A 17,189-nucleotide genomic window follows, 5' to 3' on the forward strand; every position below is an offset into this window, starting at 1 on the left:
GACTACTCAAGAGGATGTCGTTATCAGGAGAAAGAAAAATGGTGTTCTACGGCTTGGAGCGTGGAATGTCAGAGCCCTTAATCGGGCACGTAGGTTAGAAAATTTAAAAAGGTTAATGGATAGGTTGAAGTTAGATATAGTGGGAATTAGTGAAGTTCGGTGGCAGGAGGAACAAGACTTCTGGTCAGGTGACTACAGGGTTATAAACACAAAATCAAATAGGGGTAATGCAGGAGTAGGTTTAATAATGAATAGGAAAATAGGAATGCGGGTAAGCTACTACAAACAGCATAGTGAGTGCATTATTGTGGCCAAGATAGATACGAAGCCAACACCTACTACAGTAGTACAAGTTTATACACCAACTAGCTCTGCAGATGACGAAGAAATTGAAGAAATGTATGATGAAATATGAGAAATTATTCAGATAGTGATGGGTGACGAAAATTTAATAGTCATGGGTGATTGGAATTCGGTAGTAGGAAAAGGGAGAGAAGGAAACGTAGAAGGTGAATATGGATTGGAGCTAAGAAATGAAAGAGGAAGCCGCCTGGTAGAATTTTGCACAGAGCACAACTTAATCATAGCTAACATCTGGTTCAAGAATCATAAAAGAAGGCTGTATACATGGAAGAAGCCTGGAGATACTGACAGGTTTCAGATAGATTATATAATGGTAAGACAGAGATTTAGGAACCAGGTATTAAATTGTAAGACATTTCCAGGGGCAGATGTGGACTCTGACCACAATCTATTGGTTATGACCTGTAGGTTAAAACTAAAGAAACTGCAAAAAGGTGGGAATTTAAGGAGATGGGACCTGGGTAAACTGAAAGAATCAGAGGTTGTACAGAGTTTCAGGAAGAGCATAAGGGAACAATTGACAGGAATTGGGGAAAGAAATACAGTAGAAGAAGAATGGGTAGCTTTGAGGGATGAAGTAGTGAAGCCAGCAGAGGATCAAGTAGGTAAAAAGACGAGGGCTAGTAGAAATCCTTGGGTAACAGAAGAAATATTGAATTTAATTGATGAAAGGAGAAAATATAAAAATGCAGTAAATGAAGCAGGCGAAAAGGAATACAAACGTCTCAAAAATGAGATCGACAGGAACTGCAAAATGGCTAAGCAGGGATGGCCAGAGGACAAATGTAAGGATGTAGAGGCTTATCTCACTAGGGGTAAGATAGATACTGCCTACAGGAAAATTAAAGAGACATTTGTAGATAAGAGAACCACTTGTATGAACATCAAGAGCTCAGATGGAAACCCAGTTCTAAGCAAAGAAGGGAAGGCAGAAAGGTGGAAGGAGTATATAGAGGGTCTATACAAGGGCGATGAACTTGAGGACAATATTATGCAACTGAACAGGATGTAGATGAAGATGAAATGGGAGATACGATACTGCGTGAAGAGTTTGACAGAGCACTGAAAGACCTGAGTCGAAACAAGGCCCCCGGAGCAGACAACATTCCATTGGAACTACTGACGGCTTTGGGAGAGCCAGTCCTGACAAAACTCTACCATCTGGTGAGCAAGATGTATGAAACAGGCGAAATACCCTCAGACTTCAAGAAGAATATAATAATTCGAATCCCAAAGAAAGCAGGTGTTGACAGATGTGAAAATTACCGAACTATCAGTTTAATAAGTCACAGCTGCAAAATACTAACGCGAATTCTTTACAGACGAATGGAAAAACTAGTAGAAGCTGCCCTTGGGGAAGATCAGTTTGGATTCCGTAGAAATGTTGGAACACGTGAGGCAATACTGACCCTACGACTTATCTTAGAAGCTAGATTAAGGAAGGGCAAACCTATGTTTCTAGCATTTGACAATGTTGACTGGAATACTCTCTTTCATATTCTGAAGGTGGCAGGGGTAAAATACTGGGAGCGAAAGGCTATTTACAATTTGTACAGAAACCAGATGGCAGTTATAAGAGTCGAGGGACGTGAAAGGGAAGCAGTGGTTGGGAAGGGAGTGAGACAGGGTTGTAGTCTCTCCCCGATGTTGTTCAATCTGTATAGTGAGCAAGCAGTGAAGCAAACAAAAGAAAAATTCGGAGTAGGTATTAAAATCCATGGAGAAGAAATAAAAACTTTGAGGTTTGCCGATGACATTGTAATTCTGTCAGAGACAGCAAAGGACTTGGAAGAGCAGTTGAACGGAATGGATAGTGTCTTGAAAGGAGGATATAAGATGAACATCAACAAAAGCAAAACGAGGATAATGGAATGTAGTCGAATTAAGTCGAGTGATGCTGAGGGAATTAGATTAGGAAATGAGACACTTAAAGTAGTAAAGGAATTTTGCTGTTTGGGGAGCAAAATAACTGATGATGGTCGAAGTAGAGAGGATATAAAATGTAGACTGGCAATGGCAAGGAAAGCGTTTCTGAAGAAGAGAAATTTGTTAACATCGAGTATAGATTTAAGTGTCAGGAAGTCGTTTCTGAAAGTATTTGTATGGAGTGTAGCCATGTATGGAAGTGAAACATGGACGATAAATAGTTTGGACAAGAAGAGAACAGAAGCCTTTGAAATGTGAAGCTACAGAAGAATGCTGAAGATTAGATGGGTAGATCACATAACTAATGAGGAAGTATTGAATAGGATTGGGGAGAAGAGAAGTTTGTGGCACAACTTGACCAGAAGAAGGGATCGGTTGGTAGGACATGTTCTGAGGCATCAAGCGATCACCAATTTAGTATTGGAGGGCATCGTGGAGGGTAAAAATCGTAGAGGGAGACCAAGAGATAAATACACTAAGCAGATTCAGAAGGATGTAGGTTGCAGTAGGTACTGGGAGATGAAGAAGCTTGCGCAGGATAGAGTAGCATGGAGAGCTGCATCAAACCAGTCTCAGGACTGAAGACCACAACAACAACAACAACAACAACTGGCCATAAATCATATGATTGTGCTCTTGGTGACACTATAAATGTAAGCTGTAACAGAAAACCATTTTCTAGCTTGTGGCAAGTCATTACAGCAGTCCCTGTATGGCCTACACACTATCTAGTACTAAGATAGTATTACACAAGTATGATACACTAAATAAGATATACAATTATGGCCATTACTAAGTAAAGACTTTTGAAACCTGATAAACTTTCAAGACAGTGATATCTCTCATCTTTAGATCACATATTTTATGTAAAATTAAGGAAATGTAGCCAATTAATTCACCTCAACAGCTTTGCAATATTTATCCACAACTGTTCTGGATCTGCTTGTTCAGCTAAACTGCTTTCCAGTTTCAATGTGCATGACGTCGTCCATATTGCTTGCTCCATTGCTTGTGCAAAATACTCACAATTAATACCCTCACTGGCATCCTGTATTTCAAGGGGAGGAGAAGAGAATTAAAAAAAAATCATAACCAATTTATTATTAAATTAAACATTCATAACCAATATACTATTAAATTAATACTACAACTAAACAATATTGAATTAATCGTAAATTAAATACTAAAGTTCATACGATAACAAAGAAATGTTACCAGATCTGAATATGATGAAGGAGAAACAGTTATTATTCTTCCAGTTATGAGTCTCACTAAGGCAGCTAACTGGTTGTCTGTTGTTGCCTTCTGCAGCAGATAAGCAGCTGAGCTGACAAGTACATTTTGGCGATGATAACCAAGCAACCCTGAGAAAAACAGGATTTTATTTTTATGTTAATAGGCACTGCTAGCACAAAAAGTATAGAGTGTGTGGTTATCTGGCAGGCAACAATATCATAGCTTTCCCCACACAACTGTTCTTCACTGTCAAGTAACTGACTAGCCTACATCATCATTCGTAAATCTCTGCAGTTGTAAGAAGACTTACCCATTACACACTCAACTGCACAGTCTGTTACGCAATACCTCTTATGAGGTTTTCATCAGACCAGGGACCAAGCAGCAATTTCACCTAAGTAATATAGATTGGTATCTAGTAACAGTTTACTATCAAAGTTGTGTATGAACACAAAGGGGACAAGGTTGAATCAATTCAGGACACATGTTCAGATAGCATAATAGGTAGTGTACTGCCCATGAAAGGTGGAGACCCAGGTTCAAATCACAGGCCAGTATATAGTTCTAACTTATCACATACAGCTATCTTAAATCCATGCTTGTAAGATCTGTGCCAGTACAAGGCAACTGCTATTCCACAACTGCTAGGATAGCATTCTTGGAGGAAAATAATGTTGACGCACTTCATCTTTCTCTTAACTGAATTAACAGGAACTAGAAAGAGTAATTCTTAGACTGCACATTGGAAACAGCAAGGAATTAGAGCCACTGGTTGGTTAGCTGGCTGGTTGCTTTGGGGGGAGGGGACCAAACAGCAAGGTCATGGTGCCACCACATTAGGGAAGGAAGTGGAAGGAAATCGGCCGTCCCCTTTCAAAACGCTTGTTCGTCCGATTCTTGAGTATTGCTCATCAGTATGGGACCCTTACCAGGTTGGATTAATAGAAGAGATAGACATGATCCAGCAAAAAGCAGCGCGATTCGTCATGGGGACATTTAGTCAGCGCGAGAGCGTTACGGAGATGCTGAACAAGCTCCAGTGGCGGACACTTCAAGAAAGGCGTTACGCAATACGGAGAGGTTTATTATCGAAATTACGAGAGAGCACATTCCGGGAAGAGATGGGCAACATATTACTACCGCCCACATATATCTCGCGTAATGATCACAACGAAAAGATCCGAGAAATTAGAGCAAATACGGAGACTTACAAGCAGTCGTTCTTCCCATGCACAATTCGTGAATGGAACAGGGAAGGGGGGATCAGATAGTGGTACAATAAGTACCCTCCGCCACACACCGTAAGGTGGCTCGCGGAGTATAGATGTAGATGTAGATGTAGAACCATCGCAGCATTTGCCTGAAGTGATTTAGGGAAATCACGGAAAATCTAAATCAGGATGATCGGATGTAGGTTTGAACCATCGTCCTCCTGGATGCGATTCCAGTGTTCTAAACACTGAGCCACCTCACTCGGTAGAGCCACTAGGATCACATCTTCAAACTTGTATGTGATTTGGCACCATCATGTAGAGAGAAAATTTATTCCTTCTACTTTGGCTGGTGTCAGCTTGATAGAATTATTGTGTGGCTACTACAGATGATGGTTTGTCATGATACCAAAAAATTTAAGAGGATACCGTGTATACAGTTTTAACAAATGCTGTGTTTACACCTTTTCTAAGGTTTTGTCATGTCATTTGGTACATTCTGGTGAGTGCTGGCAAGCTGCAAAACCTGTGAAAAAGACGTTGAATTGTTTACTTGTAAGGCAGGCCGAATAAAAAAGAATAGTGACACCCGTTTATTTTTGCCTTTCCTATTATTGCAAGTGGAATGCAGGCAAGCATGGCACACAGTCTGAATGGAGGGGAAGAAAATATAAATAAAAATACTGAAGGCATCAAATGACGAAACAGAAGCAGTAACTTCACTCTGTACGATAAAGGAGGAGGGGCAGAGTTACCTGGAATCTGCTTATATGAGGACTATGAGCACACCAGAGACAGAAGACCGAGGAGTGGACAAAGTTATCTGGGATCTGTGCATATGTAGACTATGAGCATGCCAAGCACAGAACGCAAATCAAGAGATATTGCCTCCTAGCAAGACATAGAAAAGCATCCAACCAGACTAGTTCCTGTTTACCCTACATATATAAAGAAGCTCCTGCTTGGAGAGAACACCACTTGTAGAAGTATGAAACTGTAACTTCCCTATAGATGGTGCTTGCAGGCAGTGTAGGGCTCATGAGACTGTGTCTGCAGCACCGTCTGCTTCTCGTAATGGCTGACGACGAATGTCAATACCCAGTAACCCTAATTCCATACATCGGTATCTGTTTCAAACCGATAAACATGTTGAGTTTTGTGCCTACGAACTACAATTTGAGGACAGCATTGGTTTTCTGTTATCATTTGAACAAAACTCCTGCAGAATTGCATTGAATGCTTGTCGAAGCTTTCGGCGAACATGCTCTTAAGAAAACATAGTGTTTCGAGTGGTTCAAAAAATTCAAAAGTGGAGATTTTGACATGAGAGACGATGAGCACAGGAAACCACTGAAAAAGTTTGAAGAAAACAAATTGCAGGTCTTACTGGATGAAGACGATACTAAAACTCGACAGGAACTCACGGAACAATTGAATGTGACACAGAAAGCCATTTCTCTTTGGATGAAAGATATGGGAAAGGTGAAGAAAGTGGGGAAAAATGGGTTCTGCATGACCTGAATGAAAGACAGCAAGCAAATAGAAAGACCACTTGTGAAATGCTGCTCACCAGATAAAAGAAGGTCATTTCTCCATCAAATAGTCACAGGTGATGAAAAATGGATATATTTTGAGAATCCTAAGCGTCGTAAATCATGGGTGAATCCAGGCAAACCATCGGCATCCACTGCAAGACCAAACCGCTTTGGAAAGAAGACAATGCTCTGTGTTTGGTGGGATTAGAAGGGTGTTATCTATTTTGAGCTGCTAAAACCTGGTGAAACTGTTAACACTGTTTAAATTGAGCTTTATGTGAAAATTGACCAGACTATGGAAAAAGACAACATAAAGTCATATTGCTCCATGATAATGCCCCATCACACACAGCAAAGCGGGTCAGGGAAACAATCGAGGCGTTCAGTTGGGAAATACTAAGGTATGTGGCTTATTCTCCTAACTTGGCTCCATCCAATTACCATCTATTTGCATCACTGCGATACGCTCTCACTGAACAACACTTCAATTCATATGAAAATGTACGAAAATGGCTCACTGACGGCTTCAAAAGAAGAACTGGGTTTTTTTTGGCGTGGCATCCACAGCGTGCTCGAGACTTGGGAGAAATGTATAAATAGCAATGGAGATTATTTTGAATAAAATATTGTGTATCAGTTTCAAACAACAGGTGTATAATTATTGCAACCAAATTCTGGTTTCATACTTCTACATCTCTCACAGCAAGAACTGCCGTAAACAGGAGAGTTTTATGATAAAAATTTTCACTCTTGTTCTAATCACCCAATATGTAAGATACGGCCAACTACTCATGTAAAGTTCTTTTTGCATAAGTATTTTAAAGATCAGACAATCTGCAATTTCTGAGTATTTATACACACTGAAACACCACAGAAACTGGTATAGGCATGCGTATTCAAATACAGAGATATTTAAACAGGCAGAATACGGTGTTGCGGTTGGCAACACCTATACAAGACAAGTGTCTGGTGCAGTTGTTAGATCAGTTACTGCTGCTACAATGGCAGGTTATTAAGATTTAAGTGAATTTGAATGTGGTGTTACAGTCAGCACACGAGCGATAGGACACACCATCTCTGAGGTAGCGATGAAATGGGGATTTTCCCGTACGACCATTTCACGAGTGTACCATGAATATCAGGTATCTGGTAAAACATCAGTTCTCCAACATCGCTGTGGCCAGAAAAAGATCCTACAAGAACGGGACCAATGATGACTGAAGAGAATTGTTTAACATGACAGAAGTGCAACCCTTCCGCAAATTGCTGCAGATTTCAATGCTGGGCTACCAACAAGTGTCAGCTTGTGAATCATTCAACGAAACATCATCAATATGGGCTTTTGGAGCTAAAGACCCACTCGTGTATCCCTGATAACTTCATGACACAAAGCATTATGCCTCACCTGGGCCTGTCAACACTGACATTGGACTGTTGATGACTGGAAACATGTTGCCTGGTTGGACAAGTCTTGTTTCAAATTGTATTGAGCAGATGGTCGTGTATGCGTATGGAGACAACCTCAGGAATCCATGGATCCTGCATGTCAGTAGGGGACTGTTCAAGCTGTTGGAGGCTCTGTAATGGCATGGGGCATGTGCAGTTGGAGTGATATGGGGCACTTGATATGCCTAGATGTGACTCTGACAAGTGACACATGTGTAAGCATCCAGTGTGATCACCTACTCCATTCATGTCCATTGTGCATTCTGACGGACTTGGGCAATTCAGCAGAGAAAGCGACACCTCACACATCCAGAATTACTACAGAGTGGCTCCAGGAGCACTCTTCTGAGTTTAAACACTTCTGCTGGCCACCAAAATCCCCAGACATGAACATTATTGAGCATATCTGGGATGTGTTGCAATGTGCTATTGAGAAGGTATCTCCACTCCCTCATACTCTTAATAGATTTATGGATGGCCCTCCACGATTCATGGTGTCAGTTCCCTCCAGCACTACTTCAGACATTAGTCGAGTCCTTGCCACATCGTGTTGTGACATTTCTGCATGCTCGCGGGGGTCCTGCACGATATTATGCAGGTGTACCAGTTTCTTTGGCTCTTCAGTGTATAGGCAACATTAATTTATATAATATCTGCATTAATTTTCAATGACAGAAGTAAAAAATATTGTAATTTGTCTCCACACAATGCCTTTTTTTTATTGCACTTAAATGCAAATGCAGCAGAACAAAATTACATGAATAAAATTTGGATGCATACACATATGTAGTAGCATCCCCATTTTAGAACAACTTATATCAAACTGTCAGAGCAACAGTTTCTTATTCTGCTTGGTAAAACTATAATATGTAAAATATTAAAATATGGCTCAGTCATATAAAATTGTGATAAGATCACAAGTCACACAATGCATTTCAAGAGTGCATTCTAATCTTCGGGAAAAATATAGATGATTCTTGTAAAAAAGAGACAGTAAAAAACATCAGACTAAACAGTCTCCCTCTTACTTTACTTTCTGTCCTCCATACACTCTGCTGATCCTGTTGAACCTACGTACTTCTTTCAGCAGCTAGCACCTTGTATCACCAATACTGCAGTTCGTTTACTGTTGCATCTGTGGTGCGAGTGAGAAGTGCACAGAACTATTTGCTGTTATAGTGGCAGTGAAGTACTAACACATCACTGATAATCATGTGCATTTACCACAGTCATTGGGTTATGTTATGTCAGTTCTGTCTGCATGTGGCAACTGAACTAGCAGTTTAAATAAGAGGCACATTAATCTGATCCTGAAATGTACTTTTGCAGTTTATTGTAGCATCATCACAAAGTTTATAAAGAAAACACTCAAGGCACTCATGACTTGACCAATTAAAATGCTCTTGCTCTCACTATTATGCAGAAATATTTCCAGTTCTTCAGTTAACTCTAGTCCCCCCCCCCCCTTTTTTTTTGCCACTGTGTATATAAAACTTCAAGATCTGCATCTAGTTCGTTTAGTGAACTTCCAGTATCAAAAGCATGGGGGGCAATGGATGATCTACTGTAGTTGTTCAGGCTGAATGCACCTTTCTGCTCATCATATTTTAATTTAAAATCCCTCCTCATCACTCTTTAGTGTCACACAACATGCATTTTATCTTATACATGGCTGACCTGTCATACTTATAGGAATTTTAGATTTTGATGAGCTTTGTATCCCAACAAATTTTCTGTTTTGTTTTAAAATTGAAGATAACATGTATTTCTAAGCACTATACAGTTATCCACAATGCAATTATTTTCAGAGATAAAGCTGGGATAACATTTCACTACATGGGAACTGATGATTCATGTCCAAGTATTAGCTACTAATTTAACATATCTAAAAACAAAACCTTCCTATGAGTGTTGTTGAAAAAGCGAACTACCGAGGAACAGCATAATGCAGGGAGACAGGCGCGTGCATGTGAGCGAGTGTGTGTGTTTGGGTGGATTTTTTCCTACAAGCTTGAAAAAGGAATTTCATTCTGAAAGACAGCAAAGCTCTGTACCCTTTGTTTGTATACCTATCGACAACACAGCGCTTCTGCTAAATAATTCGTAATATTCAACTAGAACTTTCCATACATCATTCTTAAAGGTATACACATCTTAAACACAAAGGTTTAATACATATGATCCTGTTGGAAGTCTTATGACCTTGCCTTCCTCTGATCTTTGATATGACTTACCCAGTTCATTATACTGGGATTTACCTGTTTAATGTGAGCTTTGAACCAGGGTGCAACTTGGCATTTTTCAAATCAACGCCTGTGGTGCAAGAAGCAATAAATAACACAAAAAAATCTGGTAAAACAGAGGACTTAGTCCTGGACCTTACAATCTGTAGTCTACCACTTACCCATGGTTCTTACTGTCAATGTACTTCAGTAACTTTTTATTATATTTCTAAGGTACCGACAATGAAATTATTTCAAGACAGTATTTTAGATGCATTAAAACAATGAGACAACTAAACTTGTTAATGTGCTCAAACTGTAAAAATTTTAACAGTTGACAGGCAACAGACACCACATATATGGGCAACAAAATTATTTATCAAGGTTATTAACTTTCATGTGAAAGATTTTATTTAAAATTTCAGTTTACATCCCTTTTTCCAGTGTTATTTTTATTTTTGTTAAGCTAATTTCTACACTGCATTTCCAGATGAATTTTGTCCTCTACAAATTCCTTTGATGAGCATCACAGACAGAAACAAATAACAAAACATTATGAATCACATCTGCCCTTTATAAACAATCTGACCAAACTTTATTCTTATTGGTCAAACAGTACATAAGATTCCTACCAGGGATAGGAAGCTATGTTGTGTGATGTGCATGAATTTTTTTCACCAAAATATGCATCTGCAAAATGCAAACGAGGGTCGCTCCAAAAGAAATGAACACTACTTTTTAAATCCATCTTTTATTCTACATGTTTGAAAGTTTTACAGTGTGTAGATACATCCTTTAGGAACAATATTTTCATTTCTCCACATAATTCCCATCCCTCTCAACTGCCTTAAGTCATCTTGGAACCTGCGCCTGTATACCCGCATGGTAAAATTCTGGACCAACCTGTTGGAGTCACTGTTTGGCAGTGTGCACAAGGGAGTCATCATCTTCAAACCTTGTTCCACAAAGAGAGTCCTTCAGTTTCCCAAAGAGATGATAGTCACATGGAGCCAGGTCAGGACTGCAAGGCAGGTGTTTCAGTGTTGTCCATCCGAGTTTTGTGATTGCTTCCATGGTTTTTTGACTTACATGTGGCTGTGCATTGTCATGCAACAGCAAAACATCCTGCTTTTGCTGATGTGGTCGAACACGACTCAGTCAAGCTTGAAGTTTCTTCAGTGTCGTCACATATGCATCAGAATTTATGGTGATTCCATTTGGCATGATGTCCACAAGCAAGAGTCCTTCGGAATCAAAAAACACCATAGCCATAACTTTTCCAGCAGAAGGTGTAGTTTTGAATTTTTTTTCTTGGGTGAATTTGCATGATGCCACTCCATTGATTGCCTCTTCGTCTCTGGTGAAAATTGGTGGAGCCATGTTTCATCACCTGTCACAATTCTTCCAAGAAATTCATCCACACCATTCTCGTACTGTTCCAAAAATTCGCTTCATACCGTTTTCTTGTTTCTTTGTGAGCCACCGTCAACATCCTGGGAACCCACCTGGCACAAACCTTTTTTAACGCCAACACTTTCAGTATTCTGCAAACACTTCCTTCCCCTATCCCAATGTAGTGTGACAATTCGTTCACTGTGATGCGTCTGTCAGCAGTCACAAATTCGTTAACTCTCTGCACATTGTCTGTAGCGTGTGCAGTACGAGGACTGCTGCTGCGAGGACAATCCTCAATATAGCCGTACCTGCTTTCATCATGTAACCTGCTTGCCCACCGACTAACTGTACTGCGATCGACAGCAGCATCTCCATACACCTTTTTCAACCTCTTGTGGATGTTTCCCACTGTCTCGTTTTCACAGCAGAGGAATTCTATGACAGCACATTGCTTCTGACGAACGTCAAGTGTAGGAGCCATCTTGAAGACATGCTGTGACGGCGCCACTCACGGGAACAGGTTGAACTAAGTTTGAAAACAAGCGGGAAGGATGTATCTACACACTGTAAAACTTTCACACATGCAGAATGAAAACTGTATTTTTACAAAAATAGTGTGCACTTCTTTTGGAGTGACCCTCGTACCTTCGTTGTACTGTACAACCTGTCAAGCATATGCACAAATGCAAACAGAAAAAAAAGACATTGCCTAGGGGCACATTTATGGACTTTGTTCTCTTTAAAGTAAATTTGATTATTTCAGATTTGTTCCTCTTAATAGATGTAGACTGTTCCTAAATCTCATATTAATTTAGACAAGTGGAGAGAGAACTATATTCAGTTTCTCTTAAATGAGGAATTTGTAATATCAGTAATTTTTTAACTTGAAAATTTTGTTCATATTTGGGTCCACAGCCTCCTAAAATTTTATGACGGAAAATAATGTAGTAGGCTGTACAAAAATATCTTTTATTCGTTGCGCAATTGGTCAATTTCGACACGAGTCATTTTTGAGCATTTACAAAAAAAGAATACATCAACATGGTTGAGTATTACACACACACACACACACACACACACACACACACACACACACGCGCGTGCGCGCGCACACAATGTAGAAAGCCATTAAACACAATCACAACAACAACTAAGCTTAAATTACATAGAAGCATAATCAAACAATGAAAATATGTTGGAATATCAATATTGTGCCTGTCTGCAACTCAACATGTCATTGTTACTTATACATAAGCATTAAGCAACCTGTAGTACATGATGTGATATAGAATTGAAAAGTCATCCCATATGTGGAGCCCTATGTGAAATAATCCATCTACGTCATAACCTATGGAAGAAGACATCCTCCAAGAACCATTTAATCACATCATATTACACATGAACTACAACACTTCCACATACAGACTGAGGCTGAAATCAGCCATTCTAATTTCTAGTAAAGATACATTCAAAGTTAACACTGATGACTACTGATAATGTACATCTTTGTACATCTTGGAATGTAACTTTGCTAGAATTTAGAACATCTGATTTCAGCCTCAGTTTGTATCTACATCTACATCCATTGCGCAGCGAAGGTATTGACTGTGTCTTGCCGCTTGTGTACTTTACATACGACCAGAATTTCTTTGGATTTTCCACCAAATTTCGAGACAATGTTTTGTTGTGGAACCTATTAAAGGCATCTCGCATTGAAGTCCGTGCCAAATTTCGCGTGTCTTTAAATTTTAGCCAATCTTTGAGATTTCGCATTCTTCTGAACTTCGCATGCTTTTTCCGTTGCCTCTGCAACAGTGTTCAGACCTGTTTTGTGTACCATGGGGGATCAGTTCCATCTCTTACCAATTTATGAGGTATGAATCTCTCAATTGCTGTTGCTACTATATCTTTGAATTTGAGACACATCTCGTCTACATTTGCATAGTCAGTTTGGAAGGAATGGAGATTGTCTCTTAGGAAGGCTTCTAGTGACACTTTATGCGCTTTTTTAAATAAAATTATTTTGTGTTTGTTTCTGGTGGATTTGGAAGAAACGGTATTGAGCCTAGCTACAACGATCTTGTGATCACTAATCCCTGTATCAGTCATGATGCTCTCTATTAGCTCTGGATTGTTTGTGGCTAAGAGGTCAAGTGCGTTTTCGCAACCATTTACAATTCGCGTGGGTTCGTGGACTAACTGCTCGAAATTATTTTCGGAGAAAGCATTTAGGACAATCTCGGAAGATGTTTTCTGCCTACCACCGGTTTTGAACAAGTATTTTTGCCAACATATCGAGGGAAAGTTGAAGTCCCCACCAACTATAACCGTATGAGTGGGGTATTTATTTGTTACGAGACTCAAATTTTCTCTGAACTGTTCAGCAACTATATCATCGGAGTCTGGGGGTCGGTAGAAAGAGCCAATTATTAACTTAGTTCGGCTGTTAAGTATAACCTCCACCTATACCAATTCGCACGGAGTATCTACTTCGACTTCACTACAAGATAAACCACTACTGACAGAAACAAACACTCCACAACCAATTCTGCCTAACCTATCTTTCCTGAACACCGTCTGAGACTTCGTAACAATTTTTGCAGAACTTATTTCAGGCTTTAGCCAGCTTTCTGCACCTATAACGATTTCAGCTTCTGTGCTTTCTATTAGTGCTTGAAGCTCAGGGACTTTCCCAGCACAACTACAACAATTTACAACTACAATTCCGACTGTTCCTTGATCCAAACACGTCCTGTATTTGCCATGCATCCTTTGAGATTGCAGCCCATCCCATACTTTCCCGAGGCCTTCTAACCTAAAAAACCGCCCAGTCCACGTCACACAGCCTTCGCTACCCGTGTAGCCGCCAGCTGAGTGTAGTGAACTCCTGACCTATTCAGCGGAACCCGAAACCCCACCACCCTATAGCGAAAGTCAAGGAATCTGCAGCCAACATGGTCGCAAAACCGTCTGAGCCTCTGATTCAGACCCTCCATCCGGCTCTGCACCAAAGGTCCGCAGTCGGTTCTGTCAACCATGCTGCAGATGGTGAGCTGTGCCTTCATCTCGTAAGCAAGACTGGCAGCCTTCACTAAAACAGATAGCCGCTGGAATACAGAGAGAATTTCCTCAGATCCAAAGCGACACACGTCATTAGTGCTGACATGTGCCACCGCCTGCAGCTGGCTGCACCCTGTGCTCTTCATGGCATCCGGAAGGACCCTTTCCACATCAGGAATGACTCCACCCGGAATGCACACTGGATTTCTTCCCCTCCTTAGCCGCCATATCCCTAAGGGGCCCCATTACGCGCCTAACATTGGAGCTCACAACTACCAATAAGCCCACCCTCTGTGATTGCCCGGAGCTTGAAGGCTGAGAATCATCCTCTGAAACAGGGCAGGCAGCTGCATCTGGCTCAGCCAGAGACAGTACCTGAAACCTGTTTGTCAAACGCACCGGGGAGGCTTTCTGATCAGCCTCTGGGGACGTCTTTCGCTGCCTGCCACGCCTTGGAACGACCTCCCAATCAACCAGCCCCACTGCGGGCAGCAACCGGGGCAACCACAGCGGCAGACCGATCTGGGGACAGACGGGACGAGGTTGACAACCCCATGATACCCAAGTCTGGCTCCCCACAGTGGTGCCCATTGACAGCAGCCTCAAGCTGCGTGACCGAAGTCAGAACCGCCTACAGCTGTGAGCGAAGGGATGCCAACTCAGCCCTCATCTGAACACAGCAATCACAGTCCCTGTCCATTCTAATCGATGTTGAACAAACGTTACTGAAACACGAGTCCGTGCCTAGATAACGCAAGGGAAACACGCAAAGAATGTATGAACTAACCTGCACAAATGCCTAACGACTGCACTACAATCTGCCTGAATTTACGATTACAGTAACTAAAACTCGAAATTACACCTCCTATACGAAACTCACACACAATTTAAGTAAGAATCTACGAAGTAAACACAGAAAAGAAGGTATTTCTGCGCTGTCGATGTGCACCAACTGGGAGTTCAGGCCACACTGGTCTCTGAGAGCCTACTAGACAGACAAGTGCCACTGATGTACCAAAACAAAACAAATGCCTAACGACTGCGCTACAATCTGCCTGTATGTGGAAGTATTGTGGTTCATGCACGATATGACATAATTATATGGTTCTAGGACGATTTTTTTTTCTTAGATTATAATGTAGATGGATTATTTCATGAATGGGTTCACCTATGGAATGACGTTTTGACTGTTTGCCTCATCACAAACAACATATTGCATAATACCTATGTATAAATAAATAAGACTGATTCTGCTGAACTTAAATATAATTGCTGTTATGTTTAATGGTTTTCCATCGTGTATATATGTAATGCAATATTCGGCAATGTCTTGTAGGTGCTTGAAAATTACTTACAAGGGAAACTCCCCAACTCACCCCCCTCAGATTTAGTGGCAAGAGGGCCCACTAGACAGCCCATCAAAAATTGAACACAGATCAAGCATGAAAACAGGAAGGTGTAATGAACAGTGGGGAAAAAAGTTAAAAAGAGGGGGGAAAAAAATATAAAACAGACGTGCCAATACCTCCCCCTCTGCCTCCCCTCCCCCCTCATCCCACTGCTTGCTGTATTCAAATTTGTGTCTGTGTCGTGGTGTAACGTCTGTTTGCAACAGCGAGTTGTTTAAGAATAGGACCTATATTGACAGCTGATTCTGCACAATAACTCTATGCAGCTGAAAGGAAGCGGCTTCCGAAAGGAAACTGCAAACATTTGATGAAAAGGCAACAGGTCAACTGAATCCTCCACCAGAAAACATGTCTGGTGAGTCACACATGGCATTAGTGACAGCATGTGTGTCATATGATAGGAATCTCTTACCTACACACCTAACTTGTATGCCTGGTAAGTGAGATATGCCTCCTTGCCTGATTTAGGAGTTCGTATGAATGTGAAAGGAGTCACTCGCAAGGAAATAAAAAGGTAATAGTTTGTCACATAAGCTGCAATGAATGCATGCAACAGTTTCACAACCACACAGTTTCTCTGTGCCCTGTCCATACATATATTTTAATATTTTTCAATTTGTGTTCCATTTTGGAAGTTTTAACTATTGAATTCCTTTGTTGTAACATAGTTCACGCCGTTTATTTGTTATTTTCATTTTTGTGAGACACCTATGTGGTATCTCGCCCACTCTCCACTACTCATCACGTTTACCTGCAACGGTAATGTATTCCTACCACATGACTCATATTCTATAACCAATGTGTACTATAACAGCTACAGAAACTAGAACACACATTTCAATGACCAGATGGACATTTCATAATGTTGTGACGAAAAAATAAAATAAAAATAAAGTGCATGATGGAGTTCTGAACATGACTTTCCCACTTTACAGTACAACACCACGACGCTATGGCTGTTCATTTATGCTCAATATTGCACTTGTTGAGCTTCGGCCATTCACTCTTTCTATTTTGCTTCTTTTTCACTGTTCAGTACACCTTCTTCCTGTTTTCACACTTGATCTGTGTTCAGTTTTCAATGAGCTATATCAGTGCTGCTATTCATTGGACCATCTTACCACTAAATTTGAGGAGGGTGCAATGGGAAATTTCCCTTGTTAGTTCCATACTGGCCAACTGCACAACAAGTAAAGGATACAAGGTATGTGAGAAAAGTAGTAAGACTGATGGCAATCCAAGTGATCTGGCAATGCCGTGTTGTTCTACTCATGCAGAAGGGTGTGTTCATCCCTTCCAGATGCTCACTCTGAGTTGTAGCTCGGTGTAGCCATCATGTGATTTTTGAAAGCACCATGAGTAAAGTTGTATTTTTGCTGCATATTA

The 17,189-nt window shown here is 40.7% G+C and overlaps 1 protein-coding gene across 2 annotated transcripts in view; it reads right to left on the minus strand.

The window, feature by feature from the left end:
- Window positions 1-17,189, minus strand: part of LOC124605924 (integrator complex subunit 5) — a 126,845-nt gene that overhangs the window by 30,631 nt on the left and 79,025 nt on the right. For both annotated transcript variants that reach the window (XM_047137878.1, XM_047137879.1), the window contains 2 exons: window positions 3,505-3,653; window positions 3,189-3,337 (listed from right to left, as the gene is read on the minus strand). In XM_047137878.1, coding sequence (XP_046993834.1) covers window positions 3,189-3,337; window positions 3,505-3,653 — 298 coding nt within the window. The remainder of the gene's footprint in view (window positions 1-3,188; window positions 3,338-3,504; window positions 3,654-17,189) is intronic.

This window comes from Schistocerca americana, chromosome 3 (assembly GCF_021461395.2).
Source record: "Schistocerca americana isolate TAMUIC-IGC-003095 chromosome 3, iqSchAmer2.1, whole genome shotgun sequence".
Classification (NCBI taxonomy): Eukaryota; Metazoa; Arthropoda; class Insecta; order Orthoptera; family Acrididae; genus Schistocerca; species Schistocerca americana.